General features: G+C 41.9%; 1 protein-coding gene across 1 annotated transcript in view; it reads right to left on the bottom strand.

Annotated features, from left to right (window-relative positions):
* The window catches only part of LOC127442289 (probable cationic amino acid transporter), a 56,406-nt gene that overhangs the window by 9,328 nt on the left and 28,222 nt on the right, over positions 1-18,856 (bottom strand). The window contains exons 2-5 of the mRNA XM_051700196.1: positions 8,664-9,182; positions 6,828-7,064; positions 4,659-4,876; positions 3,961-4,107 (exon numbers count right to left, since the gene is read on the bottom strand). Of these exons, the coding sequence (XP_051556156.1) occupies positions 3,961-4,107; positions 4,659-4,876; positions 6,828-7,064; positions 8,664-8,967 (906 nt within the window). The 5' untranslated portion in view covers positions 8,968-9,182. The remainder of the gene's footprint in view (positions 1-3,960; positions 4,108-4,658; positions 4,877-6,827; positions 7,065-8,663; positions 9,183-18,856) is intronic.

The raw sequence follows: 18,856 nt of genomic DNA, 5'->3' as shown, positions 1-18,856 counted from the left end.
TCAGAGCATCTCTTTTCTCGGTCTAGAGTTGGACTCAGTCTCGATGACAGCGTGCCTCACGAACGAGTACGCACAGTCGGTGCTGAACTGTCTGAAGGCGTTCAGACGGAGAACAGCGGTTCCACTGAAACACTTTCAGAGGCTCCTGTGGCATATGGAATCCTCAGCGGCGGCCACACTGCTCGGGTTGATGCATTTGAGACCGCTTCAGCACTGGCTTCAGACTTGAGTCCCGAGATGGGCATGGCGCCGCAGGACACATCGCGTGACCATCACGCTGGTCTGTCGCCGCCTCTTCAGCCCTTGGACCGACCTGGAATTTCTATGGGCAGGGTTCCCCTAGAGCAGGTCTCCAGGCGTGTCGTGGTTACAACAGACACCTCCAAGATGGGCTGGGGCACAGTATGCAATGGGCACACAGCCGCCGGCTCTTGGACTGGCCCACGGCTGCGTTGGCACATCAACTGCCTAGAGTTGTTGGCAGAACTGCTCACCTTGCGGAGGTTTCGGCTGTTGATCCATGGCAAGCATGTGTTGGTCCGGATGGACAACACAGTGACGGTAGCTTACATCAACCACCAAGGCAGTCTACACTCCCATTGCATGTCACAACTCGCCCGCCGTTTCCTCCTCTGGAGTCAGCAGTGCCTCAAGTCCCTATGAGCCACTCACATCCCGGGCGACCTCAACACCGCAGCAGACGCGCTGTCACGTCAGGTTACCCTCAGGGGAGAGTGGAGACTCCACCCTCAGGTGGTCCAGCTGATTTGGAGTCGATTCGGTCGAGCACAGGTAGACCTGTTTGCTTCCCGGGAATCCTCCCACTGCCCGCTTTTGTTCGCCCTGACCGAGGCACCTCTCGGTATAGACGCGTTGGCACACAGCTGGCACCCTGGACCACGCAAGTATGCGTTTCCCCCAGTGAGCCTACGTGCACAGACCCTGTGCAAGGTCAGGGAGGACGAAGAGCAAGTCATCCTGGTAGCACCCTACTGGCCCACCCAGACATGGTTCTCGGATCTCACACTCCTCGTGACAGCCCCCCCTCCCGGTGAATTCCCCTGAGGAAGGACCTTCTTTCTCAGGGACGGTCACCATCTGGCACCCGCGACCAGACCTCTGGAATCTCCATGTCTGGCCATTGGATGGGAGGCGGAGGACTTAAGTGGCCTACCGCCCGCGGTGGTAGACATGATCACTCAGGCTAGGGCTCCCTCTACATGGCACCTGTATGCCTTGAAGTGGCATCTGTTCGCTAAGTGGTATTCTTCCCAACGGGAAGACCCCCAGAGTTGCGCAGTCAGATCGATGCTTTCCTTCCTGCAGGAGAGGTTGGAGGGGCGGCTGTCCCCCTCCACCTTGAAGGTGTATGTAGCCGCTATTTCGGCTCATCATGATGGAGTAGATGGTAAGTACTTGGGGAAGCACGACTTGATCATCAGGTTCCTGAGAGGCGGTAGGAGGTTGAACCCCTCTAGACCGCACCTCGTTCCCCCTTCGGACCTTTCTGTAGTCCTTCAGGGTCTACGGAGCCCTTGGAGTCAGCTGAGCATAAGGCACTCTCTTTCAAGACTGCCCTCCTGACTGTGCTCACTTCCATCAAGAGGGTAGGAGACCTGCAAGCATTCTCTGTCAGCGAATCGTGCCTGGAGTTCGGTCCGGGTTACTCTCACGTGACCCTGAGACCCTGACTGGGCTATGTGCCCAAGGTTCCCACGACCCCTTTTAGGGATCAGGTGGTGAACCTGCAAGCGCTGCCCCAGGAGGAGCCAGACCCAGCCTTGGCATTGCTGTGTCCGGTGCGAGCTTTATGCATCTATTTGGATCACACGCAGAGCTTTAGACACGCAGAGCAGCTCTTTGTCTGCTTTGGCGGACAGCGGAAAGGAAGCGCTGTCTCCAAACAGAGGATCGCCCACTGGGTCATTGACACCATCACTATGGCATATCAAGCTCAGGATGTGCCACCCCCTGCAGGGTTACAAGCCCACTCTACCAGGAGTGTGGCGGCCTCCTGGGCCCTGGCCAGTGGCGCCTCTTTGGCAGACATCTGCAGAGCAGCGGGCTGGGCAACGGCCAACACCTTTGCGAGGTTCTACAATCTCTGGGTTGAGTCGGTTTCGTCCCGTGTAGTGGCAGGCACAAGCAGGTAAGTTCTGGGACAGCTGGCCGGGTGTACCGCTTGCACATAACGCCTTTCCCCTCCCTTGAGGGGAAGACGTGCGCTCTTGACTCCCAGTAGTGTTCACAGACTGTGATCCCTGGATGACTTCCTCCTTAGCCCTGTGGCAGTCGAGTTTGCGGAGAAACTCACTGCCGGCTCAGTAAGTGCGCTGGTAAGGCCCTGTACTGAGGTAGGTGCTCCGCATGTGGTGGTTCCCCATAGGTAACCCCATGTGTTATATCTTCTGTAAAATCATTTCCCTCTTGGTAAAACACGTCTTCCTTGAGCAGAGGGCCCTCTGCTCCTGTCGCCATGCTTGTAGAAACTCCTCCCCCCTTGGGTAGGACCTACCATGCGACTCTCCACATGACATACTTCCGACAAGACTCGGTAAGACCATGTGATGTATTTCCACTTGAAGTAACCCCCCCCCCCCTTCTCTGGGCAGGGTGTGGTCTCCACGGTGTCTTCCCCTTGGGAGTGACACCCCCCCGACGTGGACACTCGTGGAGCCCAGTCCATTAACAAAATTCCACTCTTTTTGGGGAGAAAAAAGAGGGAAAAGAGGCCTTGGCTGGGCTACCCTGTCCTTATAGTTGGGCAGTCGACTTGTTCCCCGATGGACCGTTCGACGCTCATAAGAGCATTGGGGGAGGTTACGTGACGGCCTGGCATTCTGGCTACGAGGCACACAGCAGTCTGCCCATCACACACTGCCAGTTCACGCAACACAGTTCAGCTAGTTGTGCCGTTTTGTATAGGGACCCCTAGTGTCACTACATCAACACAACGTTGCGTGAGTGACAAATAGGGAACATCCTGGTTACTTTCGTAACCTCCGTTCCCTGATGGAGGGAACGAGATGTTGTGTCCCTCTTGCCACAACACTGAACTACCCACTGAAATGGCCGGGACCTGGTCTCGGCTCCTCAGCACAAAACCTGAATGAGTGGTTGCATACCAGCTCCTTTTATACTCGCCAATTCTCACTGGCCTTTTTTCAAAAAAAGCAGTGGTGTTTGGGGCTTCCAAGAGTGACCTCTAGTGTCACTATATCGACACAACGTCTCGTTCCCTCCATCAGGGAACGGAGGTTACGAAAGTAACCAGGACGTTTTGATTTATTTTGGATTTTGTTTAGTCACAACATAATTCCCATAGTTCCATTTATGTTATTCCATAGTTTTGATGACTTTACTATTATTAAGATACGCTGCATCGAGCATGTAGGACATGCTGCTCCCCCCAAAAAGCACAACCTCCCAACCAAGAAGATCTACTTGTGTACTGCTGCTGCTTCAAAGGACCACATGCACTGAGTGTATGCTAGCTAAGTGTGTCTTGGCCAACTTGGCCAGCTTGGCCGAATGGCGTAACGCTAATGAACTAAATCTTTATGTTTGCCTGAGCCAGCTTGGCCAAATGGATTAAACGGCTAGTGACCTGACTCATAATGTGTACCTGAATCAGGAAAGCCCAGAGCTTATTTAAACAGTGACTTAGCCTATCTATCACCTACACCATGTGAGTCAACTGGATAACAGACAAGTTCAAAGAACCTATCAGCTTGTACCGTGTAGAGTTTCATGCCTGAACTTCAGTCATTTATCTCATTCAAAATCTTTACCACACCAAAAGACTCTTTCACAGGAATTAAAGGAAATGCAACAATCATGGTGAGTTCTTTATTTTTTTGGGATATCGATTATATACAACAGTCTATTATATATGGATAGCAGAACCCCAAACTTAGTGTACATATAGTGGTTAACAATTCACATTATGCCTGTACTTACAGAGACATAGGCAGTGAGGCAAGTGACCAGAGAGGCAGTGATGGCGTAGGGGATGGAGGTGTTTGGACTCTTGGCTTCCTCTCCGGTTGTGGCTATGATGTCAAATCCTATAAAGGCATAGAAGCAAGTGGCTGCACCCTGCATGACCTGTTAAACAGAGTGACTGATTATAGATACAACACAATGTAATTTCATTCTCAATGGGAGAGTCAAAGTAATATTGAGTTGCTAATCTAATAAGTGCCCATGAATTGTGAATTTAAGACTCAAGGATGGTCAAATTTTCCTTTTCACTGTGAAACTAAAATGGTAGGTATAGCATCAACAAAAACAGACAGTGATCTGCTGTTGCATCACACTTTTCAAACATGTTCTAACTTCACAAAGAGCTTTTCACACTATGCCAAACTCTGGCAACTAAGGCAACTTTTAATCCTTTGTTAAGCAACATTTTATACTTGTAATTTTGAAAGGGGCGTAGCATCACTTTTAAGTTGGGTTATGCTCCAAAGTGATGCTAAGCCTTAATTGCAGTGCAGACAGAGAATTACTGTACTGAACCAAGATAAAGTATGAACAGTATGAAATAATCTAGTATTATGCTAGCCCAGGGTTAAAAATGATCCTGGGTTAACAATTTCAAGTGTGAAAAGAACATAAAAAAAACATGCTCACTAAATAATTGAAATACACTTTACCCCTGACCAGCCATACGGCAGGAATCGTCCTTCATCCCAGTTGCTCCCACTAACAAAAAACAGGCCTGCAATCATCATGAACACCCACACCACCAGGTTAATGACGTTCAGCACGTTGTTGAAGCCCACTGAGTTCTTCACACCAAGAGCAACTATCACTGTGACAAGGATGGCTATGACGAGGGCCAAGATGTCAGGATACGACTCCTCACCTTTACCTAAGAGGTGATAAAGCAGTCATTTATCACATGGATTTCAAAACATAATAATACTATATGGCCAAAAGTATGTGGACACACAAACAACACACACGTGTGCATATTGAACGCTTAATTTTAAAACTATCTGCGTTAATCCCTCCTTCTGTTATAACAACCTCCACTCTTCTGGGAAGGTTTTCCACTAGATGTTGAAACATGGCTGCAGGGATTTGCTCCCATTCATACAAAAGAGCATCAGTGAGGTCACGCGGTGATGTTGAGTAATGGGGTCTGGCTCGCAGTCGGCATTCCAATTTATCCCAAAGGTGTTTAATGGGGTTCAGGTCTATCATGTTCTTCCACACTTGACTCATAGTAAACAATTTCTTTATGGACCTCGATTTGTGCACAGGGGCATTGTCATGTTGGAAAAGAAAGGGGCTCTTGCCACAAATTTGGAAGCACTTGTTGGAAGTAAATTTCTAGAACATCATTTTATAGCATAGCATCTAGATTACTGGAATAGTCAAACTGGAATAGAAGGGGGTGTCCATATACTTTTGGCCATATAGAATGTTTTTCACAAGATTAGCCACTTTACAATCTAGCCATAATTGCAACTGCAAGATAAATCTGGTAATAAACATGGTGGTACAGAGAGCATGTATGGTAAACGTGAAAGAATGATGCATTTCACTCTCATGTCTTCCTGTCTCCCATATGACAGCAGTAAGCTTAGACACTTGTTTTCACAGCATCATAACGGACAGTCCTCAGTTGAACCCTCAGTGCTGTCATGAATAAACTATGCACTTTTAAAAATACTCTGCAAACTAACCAGGCCCTAGACGGAAATGATAATCGAGCGAGATGTGGCTGCTTTATGTGTGCAGAGAGAGAGACACACAGATGGAGGGAGCACAGATTATGTTGGACTCTAAGAGCAAAGGGGGCTGGTAAAAGGAAAAGAAGAGATATTCCAACTGCTTCTGACTGGGTAAGATAACAATATGTATTTTGGCATCATATATCATGTTTTGTCTGGGGTAGATACAGTAGCCTATATGAAATATCTTTCTGGACATTGACTCAATGGGTGGAGAGCACATATTTTTTATTTTCTAGAGTTGATTTGCCCAATACACTTATTTCATTTCTCCATCTGTAGTTTGAGTGTCTGGTTGTAACGTGTGTCTTTTGTGAGACCTTAACAAAGTTGTAGGTCACGCTGCTCCAACATGCTATTATGGAACTCACTGCACACTGACAATTCTGCTGTGCTTGTTTGCTCACAAATCTCTGGCTGTTCCATCTCTGCACCCATTCTATTAAATAATTAAGAAGTAGTTGCATAATCAGCATTCATGATGCATGGAAGACGTGCTTTTTACACCAAAATTTAGTAAAGCAAAAATATGTCAAGATTTAATTTGCTTCACAACTTTGAAAATAATTCTGATCTAATTGTAACACCAAATGCCCAACCCAAAAAGTGCTTATTTTACACTTCAGAAATGCAACTGGAGCAGATTTTTCACTCTGAAAGAGAAGCTTTGAGGGAGGCTGCTCTGTCTTAACAAACTTTCCTCACATTCATCTCATCGTTGACATCATCAAACTACTTAATGCTGGAGTTAGAGGTCCCATTCTTTTCCACAGCACAATTAACTCCAATCTAGTGATAAATTAAGCCCAACTTTTGTTGCAATTACTGTGAGTGTGTGTCAAGGCTATTAGTGTGTCAATTCCATACTCTTCCATCAAAAACAAGTGACATGACCTCAATCCTTTAACTCCTTTGAAAAATAGACTGGCTGTCAAGTATTTTATTGTAAAATAAACAACACTTTGAAAGCTTTTCTTGTTGCAGTGATATGATTAATCTTGATCCCAGGAGTCCCAGGTTTAGGGCTTTGGTGATTGTTTTAAACACAAATTTAAAACAGGGTCTGATGTTGATTTCACTCACCCAGGCCATTGAGCGTTCCTATGTGGTTGATCATGAAGCCACTGATGGTGTGATTGGCCAACGAGTCAAACATGCTGCTGAGCGCACTGGCCCCTGCTGCTGTGCCAATCAGATACTCCAAAATCAGATTCCAGCCAATGAAAAAAGCCACAAATTCGCCCACCGTCACATAGCTGTAAGTATAGGCCGAACCTGTGGTTTTAGGCACGCGCACACCAAACTCAGCATAGCACACCCCTGTGGAGAGATGCCAGTTATTACTGTTACAAAGTGTATGCCACAAGTCAAGGGCAATAACTCAATACAAGCATGCAAGTTTGTAACAGGTTGCTGAGATGGGAGCATTGATTTGTTTTGCCTTGAGTGTCAGATCAATTCTCAAATGTCACACCCAAAGAATCCCAGAGGGCTAGATAACAAGAGGGAAATCCCTCTTTACAGGTTGGATCCTTATACAGTATCCCCACTACACAGAGAATGGAAGAGGGTTATCTGTTTTTACATTCAATCCACTATTTACTCTCTGACATCAGAGATACAGAGCAGTGCATAACCATAAATATATAGAATATAGAATATCATATTAAATTCTATTTTATGATATATATAATATAATATAATTTTTATATAGAATATAATTATTTATATAAATATAATTAATTTTTGTCTCCAAATACATAACATCCCACATGTAAAAATTTGTAACATCACCTGTGCAACAGATGTTATACATATCAAGGGCAATTGTGACGAGGAATCAGACAACCAGAAACATTTGCCTCTCAGCCATTGTCCCAGGGACTGTGTCAGGGATTCAGTGATCTTTTTTTTTTTTTTAAGTTCTAGTGACAGGTTGCTGTAATGTCTTTGTTCTGTACCTCACCCTGGTATTTCTCTTTTAATCATTACTTCTGTAGTATTTATACCAATGTTTATTTCTAGTCCTTGTCTAGTATTGTTATATGGTTTAAATATGATATAGCATGTGTACATTTGAACCGTATTCTGCTGAATTCTTGTCCTTATGTTGTTTTTAATTAAATAAAAAACTGCAATTGGGTCTTTCAACTCTCATGAGCTGTTTGTTATACTGTGACAAGAGGGGTCCACTAATGCCCTCTATTTTATAGCCTACTCACTGAAGCCAGGGGAACTCAGCCATTAAAAATTTTGTCCTGAGCCCTGTGACTTTAAGTGACGGCCCTGTATGTCTAATGACTACACCAATGGCTTGGAATGATTTATTGTAGATCTTCACTATAAGTAAGGAGTCATAAACCTATACATGTGTTAACTCAGCTAAAGCCCTTCACTATACTGTGAAAAATGTTATCCACAGCACCATAAGGGGCCGTTCTGTTTTGCCGTTTTTATCAATAGCAATAACAAAGTAAAACGAAAGGGAACACCATAAAAAGACAGTTATGACACGTAACATTGCAGCTTACACAATGTGTTAACAAAAAGATTCATACACAGCCAGATAAACCCTGCCATGTTTTTCTATATAAAAATGACCTAGACAGATATCTTTGACTATTGCACCTTATCTCTAAGTTTTTTAGGAGCCTCGTGCATGAGCACTGCTTTTTTAAGATGCCATATCCAGTTAAAAAACAGATAAACTTTTAAAAACATATCTCGAGACACATGCATTCTGTTTCATTCCATTGCGCTTCAACTAGCTTTTCCTTAACGCAAGAACGCATCCTGTGTGAACGGCCAACCGTTACACTTGACTGGAGGCAGGTTTACTGGATCATGACAAATAGTTTTTCTGAGTATTTTCCTCTTTTGTGTCAGACTGACTGGAACAGGAAGTGGTGCTACACTCACCTGACAGGATGGAGGCCACAGCAGCAATGATGAAAGATACAATGACCCCAGGGCCTGCCATTTCCTTAGCAACCAGTCCAGATACCACGTACATGCCCGTACCTACACAGCTTCCCACTCCCAGAGACACAAGGTCTACGGTGGAGAGCACGCGGGCGAGTTTGGTGCCATGAGCCCCAGTGGCACCTGTGCTCTCCAGCATGGACTCCACCGGCTTTGTGCGCAGGACGCGGGACTGGAAGGCATACCAAGTGGCCCCCCATTGAATCCGCCGAGGATCCAGTTTGCCGATGAGCCCACTCATCTTGGGGCCTTGTGATAGGTCAGAGAGCTTCCAGAGATGGGGTAAGTGGGAAGAGACTGTGAGGAGAATGGAGGGCCTGAAGAATGGTGAAGCTTTGGGTGATGGTCAAGTGATCACACAGAAAGCAGCTGAGATGTCCCAGTCTCGCTATCCTTCACTGGAGCATCATTACTAGAGGGTTCCACATGACCAGTGAGGGTGAAGATGAAGCAATGCTGTGAACAAAATGAGATGACACCAACAGTGTGATGAATTATCATTCTTGCCATTCATTTTATGATTCATATAAGATGCTTCAAGCCCCATCAAGTGAGTCTAGTTCAGGGTCGGAAATTAACAGGGGCTCAGGGCATACAGTAAATGCCACTGAAAGTGACAAAAATGTCCCTAAATTGAAAATGTGGGGGTGAAAAATTCCCCCTTAATAAATTCTTCTAATTCTTAATGTAACATCTGATATATTACTCAATATTCTATTCTAGGCCTAGTTATACACATTATAAAATTTAATTATTTGGTGTTCATTTAATTTCATACGTAACAGCTAATCTGATTATTCAGTCTGAAAACGTATTTTTAATGAATTCATTAAATTAATGTATATGACATAAAATTATAACAAAATCATTATATTTTTGAACACATTTGCCCTAAAATATGCCCTCATAAAGGTAAAAAATGCTCCTTACATATAATTCCGTGGGGAAAATATTGCCCCTTAAAGAGTTAGTTCACCCAAAAATGAAAATTCTCTCATTGTGTTTAAACCCTCATATCATCCAAAATGGTATGACTTTCTTCTGCTGTACACAAATGAAGATTTTTAGAAAATCTAACAATATCAAAGCTTTAACTAAGAATATCTCAGCTCTCTGTAGGTCCTCTGTACTTTGAAGGTTCAAAAAGCATATAAAAGCACTAGAAAAGTAATCCATACAACTCCAGTGGTTAAATCCAAATCTTCAGAAGCGATATGATATGTGTTGGTGAGAAACAGATCAATATACAAGTCCTTTTTTTACTATAAATTCTCCTCCCTGCCAGTAGGTGGCGGTATATATGAAGAATGTAAATCATCAAAAACAAAAGAAGAAGAATGTGGAAGTGAAACTGAAAGTGGAGATTGATATTTAATATTTAGGTCCTAAAAAAGGACTTAAATATTGATCTGTTTCTCACACACACCTGTCATATAAATTCTGAAGATATGGATTTAACCACTGGAGTCTTGTGGATTACTTTTATGTACTTATGTTTCCTTTATATACTTTTTGGACCTTCAAAGTTCTGGCCACCATTCACTTGTGTTGTGTGGACCTACAGAGCTTAGATATTTTTCTAAAAATCTCAGTTTGTGTTCAGCAGAAGAAAGTAAGTCATTAACATCTGGGATGGCATGAGGGTGAGAAAAATGATGAGAGAATTTCATTTTGGGGTGAACTATCCCTTAACAGAAAAGTTAATTTCTGACACTGCTCTAGTTTTTAAAGGGATAATTGACCCAAGAATGGCATTTCTTTCATCATTTGATCAGCCTCATGTTGTTCTGTCTTTCTTGACTTTCTTTCTTCCATGGAGACACAAAAGGAGAATGTTAGCTTCAGTCACCATTCAATTTAATTAAATGAATATAAGATGCAATGAAAGTGAATGGTGACTGGCACTAACATTCTGCCTAACATCCTTTTGTATTCCATGGAAGAAGGAAAGTCATGATGAATATTGGGTCTTTCATAATGAAAAAGAAAGTCATAATGAAAAGAATAATGAATTATAGTTTTGGGGTGAACTATCCCATTAATTCTAAACACAACAGTTAATATTTTGTGATTTCTTCTGAAAAGATACAATCATTCACTTTTTGAAACACTCAAAGGCTGTTAACTAGTTAAACGTTTGTGTTTCTTCATGCTAGCCTAAAGGGAATGTACTGCTCTTTTCACTAGATTTACATTTACATACATTACTTCATACAAGAGACAAGAACCCATTCTTCCCATTCACTGTTTGTGAAAGAAAATCAATCTTACTGTAGATAAACAGAAGAATGAATGCTTTCTAAAAAAAAAAAAAAATAATAAAAATAAATAAATAATAGGATAGCATATCCTAAGATAATACGGTATAATATTAGTAGCATAATATTTGACTGTCATTTTAGGTCACAAAAAAGCAGATGTGAACCCAGGCATGGCTATACTGCATGGCTAAACAAGACTGTCAAGAAAGTTAGAAATTGAGCTTTCTCAGATAAATCTAAATGAGAATTTTAATGGTATGAGACAGTTCTCAATTTCTGTACTGTCTAATATCAATTCAAAGCAATTCTTAGATTTGAAACAGAATAGAAGGCTGGCATGTTATTATCAGGTTTTTAGATAGCCAAACTTTGTATGACAGCTGGGCCTGTCAACCAAACAAGAGACTCTGTATAAAGGCACATAAAGTGAGGTTTCATTAATCATTAATTTCCAGTCCATCCTGATAAATCAGTGGATAAATCATCCAGATAATCAGTTCAAATATATTTTTAAATGAATATGAAATTGAAAAAATATAAAAAGCTTTAACAAGTTGAACCCATTTTAATGGCTTTTTGTAAGGATTTGTTGATTTGACATCTTGAGGGCCTCTTGTTAGGAAGGAACTGGAGATAACATCAATCGGCCTAAGTTGAAAACTAATCAAATGTGCTGATGAGCCCTGGTCTTCAGCCAAATAGGAAGAGATGAATAACAAACCCCAGCCTGTTCATCCCTGCTCTCTTTGGGTTTCATTTCCTGATCTGACATTCTTTAATCTACTCTCTCACTATTTCTTTCAAACCTCTTTCACTTTGACACATTTTTAACACTTAGTTTTATAGCTGTTTCACCTCCTTTCCCTTTCTCTTCTCACCACTAACCCAGTTCCTTCCCTTGCTTTAAACTCATCAATCCTGTCACTTTGAAGAATTTTGACTGTCTCTCTCCACTGCAGGATTAGAAAAAAATCAGGGCTCAGGGCACAAATGCCTCTGAAATAAAAAAATAAAAAAAAGCCCCAGATTCTGTATTTCAAATGATTTTCTAATATATACATACGTATAAATGACACGTGTGGCAACATACCCTGACCTGATTTTCATGAAAAATATATTTGTCCTAAGAACACATTTAAATCTTTTGATTCAAATCAAAATGTATGCAAGTGTGGTTTCATTATGTTTGTTTGTTTACCCTAGAGCTATAACAAAAAGATGATGTTCGGAGGTATAGAATTCACAAAAATGATTCTAGTTAGTGAACAAATCCTCATCTAGAGAAAATTCACATTTGCGCAATTGGACTTTTGACTCCAACTCTAGATATAGCCCTTGTGACAAGTTCCACCGTTTGACACCAGCAGTCAAACGGTAATATATACACTCACTGAGCACTTTATTGTGAATACTATGGTCTTAACAAAGTGCCCGACGTGGTCTTCTGCTGTTGTAGCCCATCCGCTTCAAGGTTCGACATGTTGTGCATTCTGAGATATTATTCTGCTCACTACAATTGTACAGAGGTGTTATCTGAGTTACCGTAGCCTTTCTGCAAGCTAGAACCAGTATGGCCATTCTCTGTTGACCTCTCTCATCAACAAGGCGTTTCCATCCGCAGAACTGGCGCTCACTGGGTGTTTTTTGTTGTTGGCATCATTCTGAGTACACTCTAGAAACTGTTGTGCGTGAAAATCCCAGGAGATCAGCAGTTACAGAAATACTCAAACCAGCCCATCTGGCACCAACAATCATGCCATGGTCGAAATCACTGGGATCAAATTCTGATGGTTTATGTGAACATTAACTGAAACTTCTGACCCATATCTGCATGATTTTATGCATTGCACTGCTGCCACATGATTGGCTGATTAGATAATCACATGAATAAGTAGGTGTACAGGTGTTCCTAATAAAGTGCTTAGTGAGCATATATATGTTTTATTTAAAGGTGCTGTAAGTGATTTTAGCCATTCTACTTCTACAAGACTGAGCCGTTGGATTAGCCACGCCACCTCTCTCCAAAACCCCATATTCCAAAGATACCAAATGAGCTTTACTGAGACAGCATCATGCAGAAATGGCTGTTAAAATCAACAGCAGCAAAATAGCATCCTAAACTGACAACTGTTCTGAACAACATGGCTTAAAAACGCCAGTAAGTCTCAATAATTCACTGCAACTACAACACAATGAGAACGTGCAAAATAGATTGACAGGTGGAAAGCGTCATTGTCCGCGATCCGCGGACACATTTTTGTTTGCTGTTTACAGGAGCTGTCACAGAGACAGGTGAGATATCTTACAACACTTACTGTATTTCAGTAATATCTCTCAGGGAGTAGGAACATTTTTGCGTACCTTTCCATGAAAAAAATAGCTTACAGCACCTTTAACATTTAATATATTCTATTCTATTCAAAGCCTTCAATTTGTTTGTTGGATTAGTGCTTCTGCAGAAACTGTAGTGACCAGTAGATATCAATATACTGTATCTGTATTCACTGTCTCAGGAGTGTTTTAAATATGTAACCAACTAAAATTAAGAGGGTTTTGATGAATAAACTAAAAAACTAAAAACCTGAAACCACAATTACACCAAAATCTACCATGATGTAAGATAATACAGAGCTGTAAACTATAACACAGAGCTCAGCCAGTTTTTATTTTTAAATAAATTCTATCAGAGCGTCGTTGGGTTGCAATATCTTGTGTATTATTTGCATACTTTTGCATTTGATATTGATTTTATAATTAACAACCATATTTGTTCAGTTTAAGAATATATTTCATTTTAAACTGGAATATCAATTTAAATTAATTCAATTTACATATTTGACATAAATGGACAACTCGTTTCGTTTTTATACTCCGATGAGCCAAAACATTATGACCACTAACAGATGAAGCAAATAACATTGATCATCTCCTAACAAGGCCACATGTCAAGGTCTGGGTAGATTAGATGGTAAGCGAACAATCAGTTCTCGTAGTCAATGTGTTGAATGCAGGAGAAAATGGGCAGAAGTAAAGACCTGATCGACTTTGTCAAGGGCCAGATTGTTATGGCCAGACGACTGGGTCAGAGCATCTCTGAAACGCAAGGCTTGTGGGGTGCTCCCAGTCAGCAGTGGTAAGTACCTACCGACAGTGGTCCAAGGAGGGACAAACCACAAACCGGCGACAGGGTGTTGGGCGCCAAAAGCTCATCGATGTGCGAGGGCAATGAAGGTTATCCTGTCTGGTCCGAACCGACAGCAGGTCATCTGTGGCACAAGTCACAGAAAATTGTAATGATAGCTACGAGAGGAATGTATCACAACACACAGTGCATCGCGCCCTGCTGCGTATGTGGCTGTATAGCCGCAGATCGGTCAGAGTGCTCATGATGACCCCTGTCCATCATTGAAAGTGCCTACAATGGGCACGCAAGCGTCAGAACTGGACCTTGGAGCAGTGGAGGAAGGTCGCCTGGTCCGATGAGTCACATTTTCTTTTACATCACATGGATGGTCATGTACATGTGTACCGTTTTCCTGGGGAAGTGATGGCACCAGGATGCACTGTGGGAAGACGACAAGCAGGTGGAGGGAGTGTGATGCTCTGGGCAATGTTCTGCTGGGAAACCCTGGGTCCGGCCATTCATGTGGATGTCAATTTGGCACGTGCCACCTACCTAAACATCATTACAGACCAGGTACACCCCTTCATGGCAATGGTATTCCCTGATGGCAGTGGCCTCTTTCAGCAGGATAATGCACCCTGCCACACTGCACACATTTTTCAGGAATGGTTTGAGGAACATGATGATGAGTTCAAGATGTTGCCCTGGCCTCCAAATTCCCCAGATCTCAATCTGACTGAGCATCTGTGGGATGTGTTGGACCAACAAGTCCGTTCCATGGCGGCTCCACCTTGCAACTTACAGGACTTGAAGGATCTGCTGCTAATGTCTTGATGCCAGATACAACAGGACATCTTCAGGGGTCTTGCAGAGTCCATGCCTCGGCAGGTTGGCGCTGTTTTGGCAGCACGCGGAGGACCAACAGCATATTAGGCAGGTGATCATAATGTTTTGGCTCATCAGTGTATGGTTAGGGGGGGAAATGCTGTCATACAGGTAAAAAATGCCCCCCAATTTTACAGGGCAAATATCACCCCTTTTTGCCATTTGTAAAACTGCTCCACTGTAAACATAATCTCTTTCTCTCTCTTTTTCCTCTCTCTCTCTCTCTCTCTGTCTAACTGTGTGCAGGAGAACAGTAACAGATCATTAAGAAAAATAACCCCCATGGGGCACAGTGGCTCAGGCACATGGCTTCTGAGCACAATAATGACTTCTATGTGTTTAAACCGCACAACTAGCACACAAATGGGAGAGTCTGTCTTCTCTCCCATTTTCACAATCTGAGTAAACAGCCAGTGAAAAAGAACCAAGTCTCAACCAAATATAGCCAAGTCTCTTATTTCTGTGCATGTTCCCATTAACTGAAGATATCAGAGCTAAACTCAACACCACACAGATTTATTTTTTTAATGAGGAACAGTGCACAATTTTACTGCATGTTAAACTGAATTTTATATAATGTATAGTTATTTTGCTAAATTCTGAAAGGATGAACTGTGTTTGAAGCCACATAGTGAAATGACTTTAAAACACACTTTTGTCACAACACATTCTATATTAATGCATCAAGTTGCTACGTTGCTTGCACCATTAACCAGCATACATATAATGAACAATAAGTCAATTACTTGTAGGAGAAATTGTTTATTCTACTATTTTTAAATAATAATCAACAGTGATTTTTTTTAAATGTTTGCAAAATAAACTAGAACTAGAGAGAAACTCACATCTGATACTGTATATCACAGAACAATGGTTGGCACTGAGATTTCTAGAGAAACCATAAAGTTGGTAAAATGTCCTCTCTGTTGTTCTGTAAATGCAACAGTAAAGTAATGCCGCAAAGATAATTTGCCAGCCCTTAAATGCCTGCAGTGTCAGCAATTTCAATTTTCTGAAATAAAAACTCAAATAAATCATATGTTGTGCACAGCATCAAATGTGAACCTGTCAAAGTCGTATTAGATTGATGCCGTTTATCCCTAGAGTGCTAGAGGGAGTATGTATTCAAACCAATATAAGAGGTCCTTTCCTACAACCTTCTGACACACGTATAAACAGTGGCCTGCGGTGCAACACAGGATGCATGGATATAACTCAAACAGACAAGATGACGCCATAAAGAACCCACATAGAGGTACACAGTTGTGCTTATATAACACTGGATGATTTCCAGTTGTATTTTATAGACTAACACATTTACTCATAGAAATGTTTGCTTAGTAAGATCACTTAAGAATATCCTAAACTCTCATATTAATCTCATGTGTGTGTATGTGTGTGTGTGTGTGTGTGTATATATATATATATATCAGTTTGGAATAATATACAGATTTTGCTCTTATGGAAAGAAATTGGTACTTTTATTCACCAAAGTGGCATTAAACTGATCACAATGTATAGTCGGACATTAATAATGTGAAACATTTCTATTACAATTTGAAAAAAAATGTTCACATCAAAAAATCCTCCACGTGCAGCAATGACAGCTTTGCAGATCCTTGGCATTCTAGCTGTCAGTTTCTCCAGATACTCAGGTGACATTTCACCCCATGCTTCCTGTAGCACTTGCCATAGATGCAGCTTTCTTGTCGGGCACTTCTCACGCACCTTACAGTCTAGCTGATCTCACAAAAGCTCAATGGGGTTAAGATCCATAACACTCTTTTCCAATTATCTGTTGTCCAATGTTTGTGTTTCTTTGCCCACTCTAACCTTTTCTTTTTGTTTTTCTGTTTCAAAAGTGGCTTTTTCTTTGCAATTCTTCCCATAAAGCCTGCACCCCTGAGTCTTCTCTTTACTGTTGTACATGAAACTGGTGTTGAGTGGGTAGAATTCAATGAAGCAGTCAGCTGAGGACATGTGAGGCATCTATTTCTCAAACTAGAGACTCTGATGTACTTATCCTCTTGTTTAGTTGTACATCTGGCCTTCCACATCTCTTTCTGTCCTTGTTAGAGCCAGTTGTCCTTTGTCTTTGAAGACTGTAGTGTACACCTTTGTAAGAAATCTTCATTTTTTATTTTTTTTTTTGGCAATTTCAAGCATTGTATAGCCTTCATTACTCAAAACAATGATTGACTGATGAGTTTCTAGAGAAAGCTGGTTATTTTGCCTTTTTTATTTTTTTTTTTACCTAATATTGACTTAAGACATGCCAGTCTATTGCATACTGTGGCAACTCAAAAACAAACACAAAGATAATGTTAAGCTTCATTTAACGAACCAAACAGCTTTCAACTGTGTTTGATATAATGGCAAGTGATATTCTAGTAACAAATTACTAATTTAGCATGATTACTCAAGGATAAGGTGTTGGAGTGATGGCTGCTGGAAATGGGGCCTGTCTAGATTTGATCAAAAAATACTGTTTTCAAATAGAGATAGTGCTGTTTTTACATCAGTAATGTCCTGACTATACTTTGTGATCAGCTGAATGCCACTTTGGTGAATAAAAGTACCAATTTCTTTCCCTAAAGAGCCAAATCAGTACATTATTCCAAACTTTTGGCCGCCAGTGTTTTTTTTTTTTTTTTTTTGTTCACTGTTTCATCTGTGTGTATTTTACCTGTTGCTGCTGGCGTCTAGCTTGAGTCTCTGTTTGTAGCCTGGTAGCTTTTTTAGCATTGCTTATCTATCTGTTTTCAGACTTGAATCCTTAACATCTGCCATTTTTCAGCATGCATCGGGTTTTCCCCCGCATTATTCTCTTATCACGATTAAACTGCGTGCATTTTACACAGATTATTGCATCCATCTCAAAGCACCGCTTATCAAGAACAACCATAATAACAAACAATTGTGTGAGGGATTCACATCGATCTCAAACCCTCACCACTCAGGAACAGCAACAACAACAAACAACTGCAGTAAGTCATGGCATCCGCTCATGTTATTTCTTCCTGCATTGCATGTCACATGTTTACAATAGCCTCTTCCATCAGCAGTGATTGATTCACATGTGATAAATGTAAGGTATTAGTCAGGCTGAAGGAGAAGTTTCCTGAGTTAGAGGCACACTTTCAAACGCTAGTGGAGGTCAGTGAGAAAGAGAAGCAGGTAGATACTGTTTCGGATGCAGGCAGTACAGAGAGCAACACACACACTTTGGTTCCGGCTGTAGAGCCCCCACAGCAGGGCGTTTGGGTTACGTCTCGGCGGCATACTCAGCAAAGCAACGCCACTCTCCCATTCCTGTTAGGGTTTCCAATCGATTCTCCCCACTCAGTGATGCACCCACTGAGAATCATGTTGAAAGAGCCCTTGTTATTAGTGATTCTATTGTATGGAACGTGGAAATAGAGACTCCAGCCACTATTGTTAAATGCATTTCGGGTGCCAGAACATCTGACATCAAATCAAATTTACAAGTGCTGGCTAATGCTAAACGTAGATTTTCTAAAATTGTTATTCACGTCGGCACTAATGGTGTCCGGCTTCACCAGTTGGAAATAATGTTAAATAGAGATAATGTGAAAGAGGTGTGTCAATTTGCAAAAATGATGTCAGACACTGTAATATGCTCTGGCCTCCTCCCTGCTCGTCGTGGTGACGAGGTTTATAGTTGATTAGTGTCACTGAATGGCTGGATGTCTGAGTGGTATCTGGAGAATAGAATAGGATTTATAGATAATTGGAAGAGTTTTTAGGGTAGACCTGACCTGCTAAAGAGAGATGGACTCCATCCCTCCAGGGAAGGTGCCACTCTCCTCTCTAGTAATTTGGCTCATAGTCTTAATAAT

Source organism: Myxocyprinus asiaticus, chromosome 6 (assembly GCF_019703515.2).
Source record: "Myxocyprinus asiaticus isolate MX2 ecotype Aquarium Trade chromosome 6, UBuf_Myxa_2, whole genome shotgun sequence".
Taxonomy (NCBI): Eukaryota; Metazoa; Chordata; class Actinopteri; order Cypriniformes; family Catostomidae; genus Myxocyprinus; species Myxocyprinus asiaticus.
This window is presented reverse-complemented; position numbering and strand designations above follow the sequence as displayed.